Genomic DNA, 18,565 nt, shown 5'->3' with positions numbered 1-18,565 from the left:
AAAAATTCTTCTGACAAGATGCTGATGACTAGAACTCTTTACAATGAGGTGCAAAGTTTAATTACATAACTGTAACAAAAAGGCTTAATATGGACTGTCACCTAGTTAAATTTTTTTGCAAAGAAAATTAAAATTACTCTTCTCATTTGAACAGTGAATATAAAAATCAGGATACATAAGTTAAATTTCAGTTTTAAAAACTAGATGCCTCTCTTACACTTACTCTGCAAAGTTCTAATTAGACAACCACTTCTTTTTAATTCTATTCTATCTCTTTAGTAATGATTTTGAGAACTCAGTGGTGTTATCCAAGGTGATTGAGCTGAACTTTTAAAATGAACCAAATTGACCCATAGAAGCACATTATCCCTAATTTCCTCATTAAAACTACTGATTAAAAAGGTAACTATAAGAAAGACCTGAAGGAATTATAAAATTATCTAGAATCAAAAGAAGATGTCACAGTGAATTTTAATATTTTTAATATGGTCCAGTTTTATTTCTTTTATGAGGACCAAGGGTTAAAGCCTTCTACCCATATCTACCCATTTGTGAAAATATACTCAGTGGCTCAATTGGGAAAACATTTAAGATTTAAGTTGCTAGATATAAAAAGTAAAATCAGTGATGTAAGAATTTATTATAAAGATAATACAAGACACAAAAAGATTGAAGAGCATTCCACGCTTATGGATCAGAAGAATAAACATTGTTAAAATGTCTATACTGCCTAGAGCCATCTATACTTTCAGTGCCATCCCAATCAAGATTCCACTGGCATTTTTCAAAAAGCTGGAACAAACAACCCTAAAATTTGTATGGAACCCAAAGAGACCCCAAATTGCTAAGGAAATATTGAAAAAGAAAAGCAAAAGTCGGAGCATCATATTGCCTGATTTCAAGATTTACTACAAAGCTGTGATCACCAAGGCAGCATGGTACTGGCACAAAAACAGACACATAAACCAGTGGAACAGAGTAGAGAGTCCAGATATGGACCCTTAACTCTATGGTCAAATAATCTTTGACAAAGTAGGAAAAAATATACAGTGGAAAAAACAGTCTCTTCAATAAATGGTGCTGGGAAAATTGTACAGCTATGTATAGAAAAATGAAACTTGATTATTCTCTTACACCATACACAAAGATAAATTCAAAATGGATCAAAGACCTCAACGTGAGGCAGGAATCTATCAAAATCCTAGAGGAGAATATAGGCAGTAACCTCTTTGACATTGGCCACAGCAACTTCTTTCAAGACACGTCTCCAAAGGCAAGGGAAACAAAAGTGAAAATGACCTTTTGGAACTTCAGCAAGATCAAAAGCTTCTGCACAGCAAAGAAAACAGTCAACAAAACAAAGAGGCAAACCACCGAATAGGAGAAAATATTCACAAATGACACTACAGACAAAGGGCTGATATCCAAGATCTATAAAGAACTCTTCAAACTCAAAATAAACAAAACAGATAATCACATCAAAAAATGGGCAGAAGACATGAACAGACACTTCCCCAAAGAAGACATACAAATGGCTAACAGACACATGAAAAAATGTTCATCATCGTTAGCCATCAGGGAGATTCAAATCAAAACCACATCGAGATACTACCTTACACCATTTAGAATGGCCAATATTAACAGGACCATAAAAAACATGAGTTGAAGAGGATGGGAAGTAGGGGGAGCCCTCTTACACTGTTGGTGGGAATGCAAATTGGTGCAGCCACTTTGGAAAACAGTGAGGAGATTCCTTAAGAAATTAAATACAGAGCTACCCTATGATCCTGCAATTGCACTACTGGATATTTACCCCAAAGATACAGATGTAGTGAAAAGAAGGACCATCTGTACCCCAATGTTCATAGCAGCAATGGCCACAGTTACCAAACTGTGTGGAAAGAACCAAGATGCCCTTCAACAGATGAATGGATAAAGAAGATGTGGAGTATTATGCCTCCATCAGAAGATGAATATCCAACTTTTGTATCAACGTGCATGGGACTGGAAGAGTTAATGTTGATTGAAATAAGCCAAGCAGAGAGAGTCATTATCATATGGTTTCACTTATTTGTGGATCATAAAGAATAATACGGAGGACATGGAGAAGAGAAGTGAGTTGGGGGAAATTGGATAGGGGGACAAACCATAAGAGACTGTGGACTTCGAGAGAGAAACTGAGGGTTTTGGGGAGGTGGCTGTGGGAGGTTGGGTGACCCTGGTGGTGGGTATTATGGAGGGCAAGTATTGCATTGAACACTGGGTGTGTGCATAAACAATGAACTCTGGAACACTGAAAAGAAATATTAAAAAAATTTAAAAAAATTTTTTTAAAGATTTTATTCATTTACTTGACAGAAAGAGAGAGAGAGATCACAAGTAGGCAGAGAGGCAGGCAGAGAGAGGAGGAAGCAGGCTCACTGCTGAGCAGAGAGCCAGATGTGGAGCTCAATCCCAGGACCCTGAGACCATGACCAGAGCCGAAGGCAGAGGCTTAACCCACTGAGCCACCCAGGCGCCCCCCAAATTAAAAAATTTTTAAAAACGATATGATCCATACATACAATGTGGTATTATGCCTCCATCAGAAAGGATGAATACCCAACTTTTATATTAACATGGTTGGGACTGGAAGAGATTATTCTGAGTGAAATAAGTCAAGCAGAGAGAGTCAATTATCACATGATTTCACTTACTTGTGGGGCATAAAGAATAACACAGAATACACCGGGAGATGGAGAGGAGAAGTGAGTGGGGGGAAATCGGAGGGGGAGATGAACCATGAGAGACTGTGGACTCTGAGAAACAAACTGAGGGTTTTGGAGGGGCGGTGGGTTGGGGGGTTGGGTAAGCATGGTGGTGGGTATTAAGGAGGGCACATATTGCATGGAGCACTGGGTGTGGTGCAAAAACAACGAATTTTGGAACACTGAAAAAAAATAAAATTAAATAAAAAAAATAATACAGGAAAAACTAAGATACACACACACATATTTACAGATGGAGAAGATATTTACACAGATATTTAATTTAAATATTTAGTTAAATAGCAAAATGTTAACTACAATTGAGTTCAAGTAATGTAACAAAATGTTATAAAACTTGACTTGTATTAAAACAAATAAATGAGTACATATTAAATTATTTTTTCCATTACTTATGCAAGTTAAAAAAAAAATTTAGCCATTCAGTCTGTTAAGAATGTATTCTTCCTGGTATGGCAACCTTATCAAATATGTCTGATTACACCCCAAAAAACAGCATCAGCTGGAAAATTAAAAATCTGTGGAAACAAAATTTATACATTTTTAAAGGAGTTGAGAGTTTTTTCTTTCTCCAGAAAAGGTGAAATTTAACTATAGCCAAAAAACTCTAGAATGAATATGTTAATTGAAAAATAAAACTGAAGCTGTTTAATTAATTAAACAATTGTTTTATTTAATGATATACTGCTATTATAAGAAATTTCACTGGGATTTAGCTGGGATGAAAATTTTAATAGGGAGTTTGATTTTCCAGTCATTTGTTTGATAACAGGCTAAGACAAATGAATGTTACCTAGTCTGTGAAAGAAAGTTGAAGATAACAAATTTAAAAAAAAGAATTTTAACATTACTGTAAATGATAAAGATAACCATTTCTTCTCTCTCTCTCAGACTGTCAAATACATTCCTGAAATTGCATATAATTTGGCGTTCAAGGCCAAAAAAATGTGCAAGAGACTATCACTATGGTTTAGTGTCTTAGTTAAATTCTTTTTAGCCCAATAGCCAGAAGTTGATTTAGGAGCAAAGATAATCAGATTATTTTCATAGTTCTTTGGAACTGATTGAACATAAAAGAATCATTCACTCTTTGAAGATTTTCCATGCACTTTCTAATTTTCTTCACTTAGTTTAAAGCAATGATAGGAGTTTAATAATAGACAGTGTATTTGAGAGATCTAAAAACGAAAGTCCTTCAGAGGGAATAAATATGTTAGGAAACAGGATAGCCTTGGAGAATATTACAGTTTATCCATACTGACATAGAAGACTGATGTAAAATGATTTTACAAAATCTATATGTTTAAGAATGGGAAGAGAGGGAGAAGTTGGAAGATAGTGGAGTAAAAGAACCCCAGGCTCACCCCATCCCATGAATGCAACTCAGTAACTATCAAACCATCCTGAATACCTCAGGAATTGCCCTGAAACCTGACAGAGCAAACTCCCCAAATAAGTTAGAAAAGAGTTTACATCAATGAGGGCTGCAAGTCCGGAGACAGGTTTAGGGAGAAAAACTAATCTTGATCCTTTCAGTGGGAAGGGAGCCAGGGTCATGGAGAAGGGCAAGAGACAGACTAATTCACATGGGAGCTCATGAGAAAAAGGAATCCTCATAGCAGTTGGCTTTGAAATCAAAAGCGGCCAAATTTTGTGACTTCTGGCGATCAGCAGGACTTAAAGCCTAGAGTTGTAAAGGTCAGGGGCTTAACTGGGATAGATCCTGAAAGGCATTGTGCTGCACTTGAAGAAAAGATAGGGAAAACAGTAGGAACATACCGTGTGGAAATAGTGGTGTGAAGAGTGCCCCTAGGCATGCCTCACACCATGGGGAGGTTATTTGCTCACCCTCAAGCACATGCCAGAGAGTCATAGTTCACAAAGAGATCTCTCTAGGAACAAAGGAACTGGCCTATAACATTTCATTCCCCTGCCCCTCAGCATAAGCACAGGGTCAGATGTTTGAACAGCACCGTGCCTACACTCTACCTTACTTGGTTACACCCAACCCTCCCCACTCCTACTCCCCATGTGCTCCCACCGCCACCCCCATCCAGTGATCTGGTGGACTGTCCTTCCCAGTCTTGCTTTACTTGGTCCCAGCACCACAGTACTCCTCTCCCAGAAGACTGATCCAAATCCTTACTCACATCATGAGTGTCTCTTGACATGGAAGTTGTGTGTAGCTGTGGTTCCAGCTGCAATGGTGACTGGTCTCATTTCACAGACCAGAGCACACCTAGGTAAAATGCACCACATTCAGGTCAGGGACTAAATGCTTCCCACAACAGACAAAAAGAGAGCTCTCCAGATGACTGGTCTGAAGGATAAAGTGGCCAAGAACAACAACAAAGCACATGCAGCACACATTGGAGACACTCCCAGAAGCACTAGGCTCTCTGAAATGGGGGACATTACACAGCATGCTGCTACAGGACCTCTTCTTCCTAAGGCCATCACTCTCAAGAACAGGCAATGTACTGACTTTTCTAACACAACAAAAGAGGTATAGAGACTTAGAAAAAAATGATAGGACAGAGAAATTTATCATAAAGGAAAAAGCAAAACAAGGCCAGGGTCAGAGATATAAGTGAAACAGATATAAATAACATACCTGATAGAAAATTTAAACTAATGATTACAAAGATGCTCACTGGGGGCACTTGGGTGGCTCAGTTGGTTGGACATCTGACTCTTAATTTCTGCTCAGGTCATGATCTCAGGGTTGTGAGTTTGAGCTCCAAATCAGGCTCCATGTTCAACAGGAAGTCTGCTTGAGATTCTCTTTCTCTCCTTCTGCTCCTCCTCCTCTCTCTCTCTCTCTCTCTCTCCCTCTCCCTCTCTCTCTCTCTTTCTTTCTCACAAGATAAATAAATTAATCTTTTAAAAATATGAAGATACTCATTGGAATTGAGAGAAGATTGGAGGACATCAGTGAGACCCTTGACACAGATAAAAAATGATAGCAGAGACAAAGGGCTCAAAACTGAAATCAGAAACACACTTCATGGAATGAATGGAAGTCTGGAAGAAGCAAGCATAGGAATTAAATGATGACCTAGAAGACAGAGTAATAGAAAGTAATCAAGCTGAACAAAAGAGAGAAAAAATTATGCAAAAAAATAAAATTAAGGAACTCAGCAATTCCGTCAAACATAGTAATATACATATATACATATATATAAAATATCTTTCCACTTATTGTGTCGTCTTCAATTTCTTTCATCTATGTCATAGTTTTTAGCATACAGATCTTTCATCTTCTTGGTTAAATTTATTACTGAGTATCTTACTTCTTTTGGCACTATTGTAAATGCTTTATTTCTTAAGATAATTCCTTTTTAGTGTATAGAAACACAACTGATTTTCATATGTTGATTTTGTATCCTACAACTTTAATTCATTTGATTATTATTCCTAAGTTTTTAGAATTTTTTAATACATATAAGATCATGTCATCTGTGAACAGACATATAAATTTACTTTTTTTTCCAATTTCAATGCTTCTTAATTCTTTTTATTATCTAAATGCTCTAGCTAAGACTTCTAGTAATTTCTTAAATGAGAATGGTGAGGATAGGCAACCTTGTCTTTTTCCTGATCTTAGCAGAAGAGCTTTCAAACTTTTACCATGGAATATGACATTAGCTATGTGCTTCTCATGTATGGTTTTTACTATGTTGAGATACATTTCTTCTATATCCACTTTGTTGAGAGTTTTTAACATAAATAGATGTTGAATTTTATTAAATACCTCCCATGCATCTATTGTGATCACTGTATGATTTTTATCATGCATTTTATTCATATTGTATATAACATTTATTGATTTGCATATATTGAACCATCCTTGTACCCCCAACATAAATTCTACCTGATCAGTGGTGTATTATTTTCTAAAGTGCTGTTGAACTTGCTAATACTGTGTTTAGATATTTTGTATCAATACTCATTAAGATATTGGCCTGTAGTTTTCTTTAAATATAGTGTCTTAGTCTGGTTTTGGTATGAGAGGATAATGCTGGCCTCATAAAATGAATTTGAGAGTGTTTCCTTCTCTTTTATTTTTTGGAAGACATTTGGAAGAATTGGTATTAGTTCTTTAGAAGTTTTTTAAAAATTCATGATTGATTCCATCTGGTACTGGTAAATTCTTTTTTGGGAGGTTTTTGATTACTGACTCAATCTCCTTTCTCTCTCTCTGTTCAAATTTTTAGTTTCTTTATGATTCAGTCTTGGTCAGTTATATGTTTCTAGGAATTTATCCATTTATTTTACATTTTTCAATTTTTCATATAATTATTCTAGTAGTCTATTATGATATTTCTATTTGTATGGTGTAAGTTGTAATATCTCCTCATTCATAATTTAATATATTTGGGCTTCTTCCCCACCTCCACTTATTTCGTCTAGCTAAACATTTATTAATTTTAGTTATTTTTTCATGGAATCAAATCTTAGTTTTTTTTAAATCTTTTTATCATTTTTCTATTTCATCTATTACTGCTATAATCTGTTATTTCTTTCCTTCTGCTAACTTTTGTCTTAGTTCATTCTTCATTTTCTAGTCCTTGATATATAAAGTTAGGTTATTTATTTGAGATTTTTTTTTCTTGACCTGTGTGTTTATCACTATACACTTACCCTTTAGAACTGATTTTGTTGCATCTATATTTTAGCATTTTTTCCATTTTCATTTATCTCAAGTTTTTTTTTTTTTTTTAATTTCCCTTTGATATGTTTTTGTATCTATTGTTGTGTTGTTTTACTTCCATATAATTCTAGCTTTTCTCCTATTACAGATATAGCTTCACTCTATTGTGGTCAGTAAAGACACTTGATATAACTTATTCTTCTCTTCTTTGACTTGTTTTGTGTCCTAACATATGATTGATGCCTATTCTGCTGCTGTTGAGTGGAATATTCTGCTGGATCCATTTGGTCTATAGTTTGGTTCAAATTCTGCTCTTTTTTATAGATTCTCTGTTCTGCTGCTGTTGAGTGGAATATTCTGCTGGATCCATTTGGTCTATAGTTTGGTTCAAATTCTGCTCTTTTTTATAGATTCTCTGAATGGATCTATTGTTTATAATAGGGTATTAATGTCCCTAAGTATTATTGTATTGCTATTTATTTCTCCCTTTAGCTCTTCTAGCATTTGCTTTATATATTTGGGTGCTATAATATTAGGTGCATAAATATTTACAACTGCTATATCTTCTTGATGGGTTGACCCATTTATCATTAAATAACCATCTTTGGCTCTTTTGACCATTTCTTGGTTAAAGTCAATTTTGTCTGCTGTAACTGTCCCCACTATACTTTGGTTACCAATTGATTGAAATATATTTTTCCATCCCTTCACTCTGTCTATATGTGTTCTTTTTTTTTTTTTTTAAGATTTTATTTATTTATTTGACAGACAGAGATTACAAGTTAGTCAGAGAGGCAGGCAGAGAGAGAGAGAAGGGAAGCAGGCTCCCCGCTGAGCAGGGAGCCTGATGTGGGGCTCAATCCCAGCACCCTGAGATCATGATCTAAGCCAAAGGTAGAGGCTTAACCCACTGAGCCACCCAGGCACCCCTGTCTACATGTGTTCTTAAAGCTATGTTAAGTCTCTTGTAGGAAGTATTTCATTAGATATTTTCTAATTTTTTTCCTTGTGAATTCATCACTGCTCTTTCAAAAGTCATTAAATTTCTTTAAACCAGGTAGAGTAAGATTTAATATAAATAAATAAAATGCTAATGATTTATTAGTGGTAGCTAAAGAAGAATGAGTGAAAAAGGAATAGCAATGGAAGGTGAAGGTCACAAAAATAAGAAAACTTCAGATTTATAAGATCCTGTACCTCAAAATTTTGTGGTAACATTTCTGTTGTGTCAGTCAGTTAACAATTGTACCAATTGTTCTATTAATGTGTAAATTAAAGAACAAAAATAAAGTAGAAGATAATGGGGTTGGAAACCCTACCATGTAGGTTTATGTCCTAGTCTTATGAAAATTGAGGTGCATAAACTTAAAATAAAAAGACAAAACCTCTTAGTTGTTGTCTTTTTATCTTAAGTATAAAAAAAAAAAACAGAATATAAGACTTACTTTCAAGACTGTTGAGTATTCAAACGAAATGAATTAAATAAGATAATGTTTTTGAACACATTTGAAGAATGGTAAAGGTTATATGTATGGTAAAATTATATCTCTCATACAGCACAGAGAGAGAGAGAGAGATGGAGTACCCTTTATCCTTTTTATTAATATCTTTATTATATAAAAGGAAAAACATGTCTATGTTTTCTTACACAGTTTATAAAAACTGATAAGCGCTTAAAATAAATATAAATAGAATCACCAAGGAACATAGTGCAGTTGTAGGTATAAGGCATGATTTAGGGATATAGTTTCTTTGAAAGAGACAAGTTTAAGATACTTAATATAGCAAGAGAAGCAGGATATCTAAAAGAAATCATTATCTAGCCTAAGAAATGTGGCTGCTAAAATAATAAATCAACATACAGAGTTGTTTTTAAAGCTTCTTCATACTATCAATCAAGATCAGTCTCCCTTTATAAAAAAAGGAAAAGCCTTAAGGAAAGCATCTTCAAATACATTTGGCATAACTATGTTAAATCAGTTGGTTAGGATTACAAAAATTTTATGAATATGTATTTTGTGTCAATCAAATAAAAGTCACAAAACTTTGGTACTGCAGAATTTGCTTCTTTCTGATGTAACATATACTGACATGTGATGCAAAAAAAGAAAAATGATTGCTTTCTTTTTTATGGACCATTCTCTTGATTTTCTTCTTTCTTTTTACTGCCATTGTGAAACTACTTGTCTTAATTTCACTCTTTGCTTACCAAAATTATGCTCTCACAAGCTTATTGAAGTTCAAAGTCAGTTCAAGTTTAGGTTTCTAATATGTGCCAGTTAATTAGTTCACTGTCAACAACAAGATAAATGTTCACTTCCAAATGCATGTTTGTATATCCCCACCCCCTGGCACCCTACTCACTTTCAAAAGAAGTAGTATAAACACTGGATCACTTGCCATTTTCAATTTTTATATATAAACTTGGCAGTCAAGTTCAGGATAAATTGACACTACTATTTTCTGTGTATATTTTATTAGCAATTTATAAACACCTACTGTTTACCACAATAAATGTAATATTAATTAAACAATGAATCAGAGAACATTGCATCAAAAACTAATGATGTACTTTATGCGGACTAACATAACAATAAAAAAAGAAAAAAATTTTCTTACAGAAATATGAGCTATATATTTTGTAAGATAAGGACAAATTTAATACATTTGATAGATATTTCAAATTTGAAACAATCCTCAAAAATTGAGTTTAGTCTGACCTCTAGATGGAAGAAACTTTTGAAAAGAGTGTTAGGTAAGCTATGCTATGGTGGTTAACCCCCTACAAACACACAGGTGCAGGCACACATATTTCAGAAGCCTAAAACAGAAGGTAATTTCTGTCATCACGTGCAATCTGCAGCTCTATTCCTCAATCTCATTCAACTCAGGAATAATACTTTGAATATATGATCTATTAGGGGCAACTATCCATCACAGTTTGCAGAGTACTTAGTATCTTCACTGGACACAGGAATTTCAATACTAACAAAGTCAGGTCCCAGGCAAATAGTTGAGTTGGTCACCCTAAATGTACTCCATCACAACATTTTATATACAAAGAGTAATATTTCTATTTATAGACAAAGGTTGAAACTTATGATCATTGAAATGTATTTCCAGATTTCCACAGATTTTCTAACAAACATTTGTTACCTAATACATGAATTCTATGAAGAGTATTAAAACTAAGGATTATTTTTAAAGCATTTAGCCCAAGTGTTAATTTGGTGAGATTAAAAAATAAAATAGATCAATAAGCATTTCTATGTGAATGTTTTAAATCCTCATGGGAATAAACAAAATTGATGGAGAAAAATTAATATTAACATGTTATCTAAGGTCACTGTAGAAATTTCGATAACAGGAGAGAGGACTATTCATCCTACTGAAAATAAATTAACTTCAATGTAAAAAAGAGGCGACTTTAACTGAATTTTGCAAAGACATCGATTTGGTCAGACAAATTATGCTGAATCATCAAGTCTTTCTATTTAAGTTTGTGAGAATTAAGAAAATAGTGTTTTAATAGGCAGTGAGTATTATATTAGTCACCATGTCCACATGAATTCAGAATGACTATTTTTCCTTAATTAATTAATTAATCTTTCATATTATCTCTCATCTTTAGTGTTGATTGCTGTTATGTTGCCATTTATTAATTAATATAGAGACTTCTACTTCAAGATTCATATTTTGTCTAGCTACTAGGAAATTGTGTTGTGAATCCAGGTAAAACGTAATTATGACTTGAAACAACGAGTACAAAGATCACTTATTGTAGCAATTGCAATAAAGGAAATTTCAGATGTTTGTGATTCTTTGTGTCCCATGACTCAGCTCTTCTAAGATTAGCTAACTTAGGGGAATTTTCTCACTGAAAGCTTGGAGAATCAGAAATAAATGTAGGGTATCCAAAAATAGAATATGTGATAGTAGTCTGTCCCCAGGGTTTAAACTTACCTTATTGGTTTATGTCATTCTAAAACTTCAGTAAAGTAGCATGTATTAAAACTTATTGATGGCTTGAGTGTGACTTGAAATTGTTTAAATTTTATTAATTCCATTGTGGATATAACCAGATATGAATTCTGTCTTTGAAGATACTAGGAATCACCATAGACAAATCATATTAGAAAATATGCCCTAATTATATTAAAACATTTTCAAATGATACACAAATTTTTAAAAACTAAACAACTTCTAAAAGTACCTTGGCATTTCATTGTTTTAATACTATTGGTTCACTTGTGCTTCAAATAATGTACCTCTTAATACTATAGTTATTTTTAATTTATAGTATACCTATACAGAAATTGTGACTTCTTTTTTTTTTTTTAAAGGTTTTATTTATTTATTTGACAGAGAGAAATCACAAGTAGATGGAGAGGCAGGTAGAGAGAGAAGCAGGCTCCTTGCTGAGCAGAGAGCCCGATGCGGGACTCGATCCTAGGACCCTAAGATCATGACCTGAGCCGAAGGCAGCAGCTTAACCCACTGAGCCACCCAGGCGTCCCAGAAATTGTGACTTCTTAAGAGGGAAAGCCCAATTAACTTAGGTCTGGGTAGAAGTTGAACACATAGGTCTCAGAAATTGGATAATCATTATGCTATTTTTTAAAAAGATTTATTTATTTGTTTGACAGAGATCACAAGTAGGCAGAAAGGCAGGCAGAGAGAGAGAAGGAAGCAGGATCCCCACTGAGCAGAGAACCTGATGCGGGGCTTGATTCCAGGACCCTGGGATCATGACCTGAACCTAAAGCAGAGGCTTTAACCCACTGAGCCACCCAGGGACCCCTCATTATGCTATTTATGCTGATTATTTTTCTTCTAGAGAAGGTATAAATGCTAAGTGGGGCATCTCTTGGCACTGCAATGTGCCTTCAGTTAGGGGAGCAGCCCTGGGCTTCTCTGGAGGCACTGACTGGCCTGGTGCTCTGCGCCTCATGGCTCTGTCAGAACAGTTGTTGGAAGGGCAGCTCTGGGCTGGGGCCCATGCTGGGTCATGTATGAAACTCTGGTATCAGAACAGTTGGCAGAGTTGTTTTAAATCTGTCTGATCCCTGGCATTTGGTCAGAGTACCTCACGGTGCTCTACAAGTCATGGACTCCTTCTGGCTACAGTCATCCCTAGACGGTCATGGTGTCTGCCCCGCCCTCAGACCATGTGCTTAACAGGACAAAAACCCAGGCTAATACACACTCGGAAACATACCTTGTGATATATATCCCAGAAAACAGAGTGTAAGGGACTGTTGTGGATTGAGCAATGAGTCAATCTAGCCAAAAGAATATCACATAAGCATTTTGAACATGAACATGATGAAAGATGGTACAGAAAGAGAAGTGGAAAGAATGAAAGAAATAAGCAAAAGTTACATAAAAAGTATGTCTTATAAACTTTAATCGATACTTCTAGAAATCAACTGTATATTTATAAGCAAAATACTCATAAACATATTTTAATAAGATGCATATCATTTTGCATTGCTTCCTTTTCTAGTATGTAGGTACTTTAGAGTGCACAAGATACTCCTGTTGGTTTGTGAAGAATGTTTGCTTAATTCATCTGTACCTCTGCTACTCTGGAACCAAAAGCCATGACATTTTCCAAGCTAAAGTCCATCCTCCTCCTCAATTTAAATATTTGCAGCAACTGGTATTCAAAGGTAATCCAATCATTTTTTTTTCTTTTTTGTATGTCTGAATCACTTCAAAATCTATTGGGTAGGTCTGTTTCCAATTACACAAAATATTTTATATCTCAAAACATGAAACAAAGTAAGAATGTATTTAATACTGTGTTCTCTGATTTGTTCCTTTAATAGACATACACTTAACACTCACTACATCCCAGGAATTCTGCTTGGTACAAGACATATAATAATGAAGAAAACTAGAGCTATTCCCTACTCTTGTAGATCTGTTTTTTGGAGAGGAATTATTGAGCACATACAGTATGATACAATATGAAATAAAATGTTCCTATAGAAAGAAATAGCCTCTCATGACATCTTATAACCAAAGAGGAAAAAAAGAAAAAAGAAAAAAAATTGGACAGTTGGAAGAGTAAATGGGGAGGTCAGATAAAGTTTCCATTATAAAATGACCCTTGAACAGAGATACAAAGAATAAAGCGAGGGTAGAGAATTTAGAGAAAAGTGCATTTTAGTTTGAAGTAATTATATTTTTAAAAACACTGTGTTTCAAAGTATACAAAGTTTCAGTTATGCAAGATAAAGCAGTTTTGAAATCTACTGTACAACATAGGGCCTATGATTAATGGTAACATAGTGTATATTTAAAATTTTGCTAAGAAGGTAGATCTTATATTTGATGTTCTTATCATGGAAAAAAAACAAAATAAACAACAACAAAAAAAACAAAGTGGGTGGGAAGAAAGTTTTACAGGTGATGGATAAATTTATGACATTGATTTTGATTATGGTTCACAGATGTATACATAACTCCAGACACATCAATTTGTATACATTAAATATCTACAACTTTTGTTTTTTAAAGACTTTATTTACTTATTTGAGAGAGAGAGACAGTGAGAGAGGGAACACAGCAGGGACAATGGGAGAGGGAGAAGCAGGCTCCCCGCTGAGCAGGGAGCCCTATGCGGGGCTCAATCTCAGGACCCTGGGATCATGACCTGAGCCAAAGGCAGGCACTTAACAACTGAGCCACCTAAGCATCCCAAATATCCACAACTTTTTATATGTCCATCATACCGCCAAAAAAATGGGTTTAAAAAAACCTCCACTAAATTAGAAGGGATGAATCCATTGAAGACCTGTTGCATCTCTGAGAACAAGAATAGAAATATGATTTGGGGAGAGGGCCATGCCAGTGCTAAAGTGCTGGGTTAAATATTTCTAATTTTTATTCTAAGAGGAATAGGAAATCACTATAGAGTTTGACACATTTAAAAAATAGCCACAAAAGAAAAATAGATTGGAGAATGGAAAATCAATAGTTGAATATTAGTCATCTTGTTGGGGGATAGAAGCTTGAAATACATGGAAGTTCTTATTTTGAAGTGAATACAGAGAGCAACTGACAGAGATGTCAATGGGAATCCTAGGTTTCTGGCTTTAACTCTTGAAAAAATTGTAACACATTTTTTAAAATATGTTTTTAATTGTTTTATACAATGGCAGTTCTTATTTCAAAATCTATTTTGATGAACATAATTTTCTGTTCTATGATTACACTTTGTATACTGGTTAACTTAGCTCATGCAAATTGGCACACATTCTTAAAACTGTATGGTACTTCAGTTAAATCTTTTAAGACTATTTCCTCTGTCAATGATATTTTGGCATTATGGTTTATCAACAATCAGCAAACGAGTAGGTCTGATATGTCTGTTCTCAACTAAGGGTTTATTTTATTCAACTGACAACAGCTGCACTTACAGCACTACTATTATATTAAAACAGTGTTGAAGTAAACTAACAATTAGCTTTTTAGACAGTAGACATGATAATTTATTTCATTATGCTCTAAAATGATATTCTGGAGAATTAACAACCCCTAATGACAGAAATAGTTACCAGTTCATTAAGCAAATCACACTCAACACCAAAAGTGATAGAAGAGAGCAATGACTTGTTGATTATTTTATGCTAGTGCTAAAAGGAACTTAGGAGATTGTATTATGAATATTTACTATTTTTTAAAAGATTTTATTTTATTTTTTAAGATTTTATTTATTTATTTGACAGAGAGAAATCACAAGTAGGCAGAGAGGCAGGCAGAGAGAGAGAGAGAGAAAGGGAAGCAGGCTCCCCGCCGAGCAGAGAGCCCGATGCGGGACTCGATCCCAGAACCCTGAGGTCATAACCTGAGCTGGAGGCAATGGCTTAACACACTGAGCTATCCAGGTGCCCCATGAATATTTACTATTTTAAGAATGACACAAAACAAGCAAACGAGAACAACTGAAGTTAGAGAAGTTACCTAATGTATTTGGTCTCAGGACTATTTAGGGATTGTGTTAGTTTAGTTGTTTCAAACCTTAGCCACATATTCTAATCACCTGAGGAACTTTTAAAACCTACTGCTTGACTCCCATTACAGAACAATCAAAGTGGAATCGTACTGAGGTGGACGTAGAGACCTTGAAAGGCTGCCCAAATTCTTTACATGTGCAATATGAGACATAATCTACTGTACCCAGCCAAATCAGTTCATGGACTTCAGGGCCTGCATCATTGTTATACTTGATTTTCCTTTGTCTCAAAGTAGAAATAATGCATGTATACATTCACTAAATTATAAACATTAAAATTCTCTGAGGGACGCCTGGGTGGCTCAGTTGGTTAAGCAGCTGCCTTCGGCTCAGGTCATGATCCCAGCATCCTGGGATCAAGTCCCACATCGGGCTCCTTGCTCCGCAGGGAGCCTGCTTCTCCCTCTGACTCTGCCTTCCACTCTGTCTGCCTGTGCTTGCTCTCGCTCGCTCTCTCTCTGACAAATAAATAAATAAAATCTTTAAAATAAAATAAAATAAAATAAAATAAAATTCTCTGAGAACTAAAAGTGCATTCAGGGAACATATTCACAAAAATAAAATAGCAAATATATTTTTTAGGAAAAATAGGAGGAGGAATAGGAAACCAATCAGCTTGTAGATCAAAGGTCTCTGACTAAGCATAGTTTAATGAATGATAGAGTAAGCTTATTTTAAAGTAAAACAAATTCTTTAGGATATGGGGTAATATGAAGTCAAAATTGTTAATGCATAAATCATCTTTGAGCAGTTAGCATCAAAGTAATGTAAGTGTATTTAGTCATTATCCTTTCATGACACTCGTTCAAAACTTAATGAACATAAGCTAATGATTACAAAAATAAGAATTATGTGACCTCCACATCTGAGAATCTAAATGACTTGAGCCGTCCAAGCTAAAGGCGGCAGTGGGATGAAGCTTAATAGTCAGTAAATAGTTAAGTAGAGCTACCCAAATTCCTTTTTTTTTTTTTTTAGTATTATTTATTTATTTAGCATGATTTTAGCATTATTTGTTCACAGGCTGTTCTTTTTAATGAATTAGGTTTATACCTACTTTTTCTTTTTATGCTGTGATATTCATCTTTATTAAGTTATAAGGACTATTTAAATACGGGGGTAGTGATCCTTTGTTGCCGTTTGCAGTATTTTCTCTGAATCTGTTATTTCTCTGAATAGGCTTTTTGCTCCTGAGAGACTATGGGGATGAGTTACAGAGGGGTCCATGGTAGCAAGCCAAATTCCTTTTTAATGTCAGTATAAAGATTCAATAAAGCAATTCTCTCAGTAAAGTTTTCAAAACAAAAAAGAAGTTAGGATAAATTTTAAGTATGTAGATAGAATTACAGGTTTTAGGTAATCTTTATTTTTTTCTGGTTGATGCTGTTAAAATCTCATTTCCTTTCTTTCCTCATAAAATATAATTGAAGAGAAACATTAAAATCAAGCTGGCAAATTTGCATGGGTGCATTAATTTTACCAGCAGTAAAATTATTTTTAATTAAGATATTTTTCTACCAACTAAATGAAGTGTCTTACACGCCCAATCAATTCTTGCCAATATGATTGCTCTACAAAGAAGGGATGATAATTAATTAGAAGAAGACCCTTCAAGGACAATTGGTCTACAGTGCACAACTTGAGAAAGAGCTGACATGCACTGTTTCTTTTCAATGTCATCATCTATGTTCATTATATGTATTATTAGGTTTGAGAAAAGGAGATACTGACAGAGTGGATAATGAGTTGTGAAGTGAAATAAGATGATATGAATCATAGTTAAGAAAAGATGAAATCATAGCAAAAATAAAGAGATACGTTCTCTGAATACCTTTCTTTTTTAAAGCTTGTGATCATTACAACTTAGTTAACTGAATTTGAAGCACAAATTTATAACATTTAATATGTGATAGTGAAGTATTTTTTTTCTAAATGAATGAGTTCTGTGCTTCTGAATTGATATTGCAAACCAATATATATTTTAAATTCTCCTTTTTTCTTTATGAAGTAGAAGATCTTATTTGTGGTAGAAGATATTTTAAGATATTAATTATATTCTATTCAAAATGACTTTTGTAATTTTATGATGATTATTTGGAGATTGTATCTCCCAAGCAATCTTGATCAAGAGTACCTTTTCTTATTATACTGCTCCTCTTTCAAATCTTTTGTTAAATACCTGCTGTTATTTCTATATCCATTTAAGATTTTTAGGCCTTGGGGCACCTGGGTGCCTCAGTAGATTAAGCATCTGCCTCTGGCTTAGGTCATGATCTTAGAGTCCTCTCTAAGAGAGGTTGTGCTCTCTGCTGGGCGGGGAGTCTGCTTCTCCCTCTTGCTCTCCCTCTGTTCTCTCTCTCTCTCTCTCTCTCAAATAAAGAAATAAAATCTTGGAAAAACAAAAAAAAGATTTTCAGGCCTTACTTCAAGATTTAAAAAACAAATCAGATTTAAAAACCAAATATATTTTATTGCTTTTCATTTACATTACTTTTAAAAAAATTTTACAGTAACAAGATTATGTTAATTATTAAATAAAAAATAAGTGGCTTTCATATAGAGATAAGAGCCAATTAATTAATTTAATAAAAAAATAACTGAAAATTTTAAAATACCCAGGATTAAAATTAACAGTTACTTGGAGTTCTACATTGAGAAAATTTCAAATACTGCCACAGTATAGTTACAAACACACAAAATCTGGGGAAAAAAATTGTACAGATATACCATGCTATTGGCAAGGCAACCTAGTGTAGTAAAGATTTCATATCTCCATATTCTTTCACATACTTGTGAAGATTTCCATAAAACAATAACAAATTTTTATGTTTGTTTTATTTCTTAAAGTCCACCTGGAAATCTAACAAAATAAATAAAGCCAACTATACTCTGTAAAAGTGCATTATGTGAACCGTGGGGTAGAGATTTCGTCCTGTTAAATAATAAAGCGTACTGGGGCACCTGGGTGGCTCAGTGGGTTAAAGCCTCTGCCTTTGGCTGAGGTCATGATCTCGGGGTCCTGGGATTGAGTGCCGCATTGGGCTCTCTGCTTGGTGGGGAGCCTGCTTTCCCCCCACTCTCTCTGTCTGCCTCTCTGCCTACTTGTGATGTGTCTTTCTGTGT

The 18,565-nt window shown here is 34.5% G+C and overlaps 1 protein-coding gene across 1 annotated transcript in view; it reads left to right on the top strand.

Moving 5' to 3' along the window:
* EYS (eyes shut homolog) overlaps positions 1 to 18,565 on the top strand; it is a 1,683,276-nt gene that overhangs the window by 121,387 nt on the left and 1,543,324 nt on the right. The window contains 1 exon segment of the mRNA XM_059179314.1: positions 12,926 to 13,091. Coding sequence (XP_059035297.1) covers positions 12,926 to 13,091 — 166 coding nt within the window.

The sequence above is a fragment of the Mustela lutreola genome, chromosome 6 (genome assembly GCF_030435805.1).
Source record: "Mustela lutreola isolate mMusLut2 chromosome 6, mMusLut2.pri, whole genome shotgun sequence".
Lineage (NCBI taxonomy): Eukaryota > Metazoa > Chordata > Mammalia > Carnivora > Mustelidae > Mustela > Mustela lutreola.
This window is presented reverse-complemented; position numbering and strand designations above follow the sequence as displayed.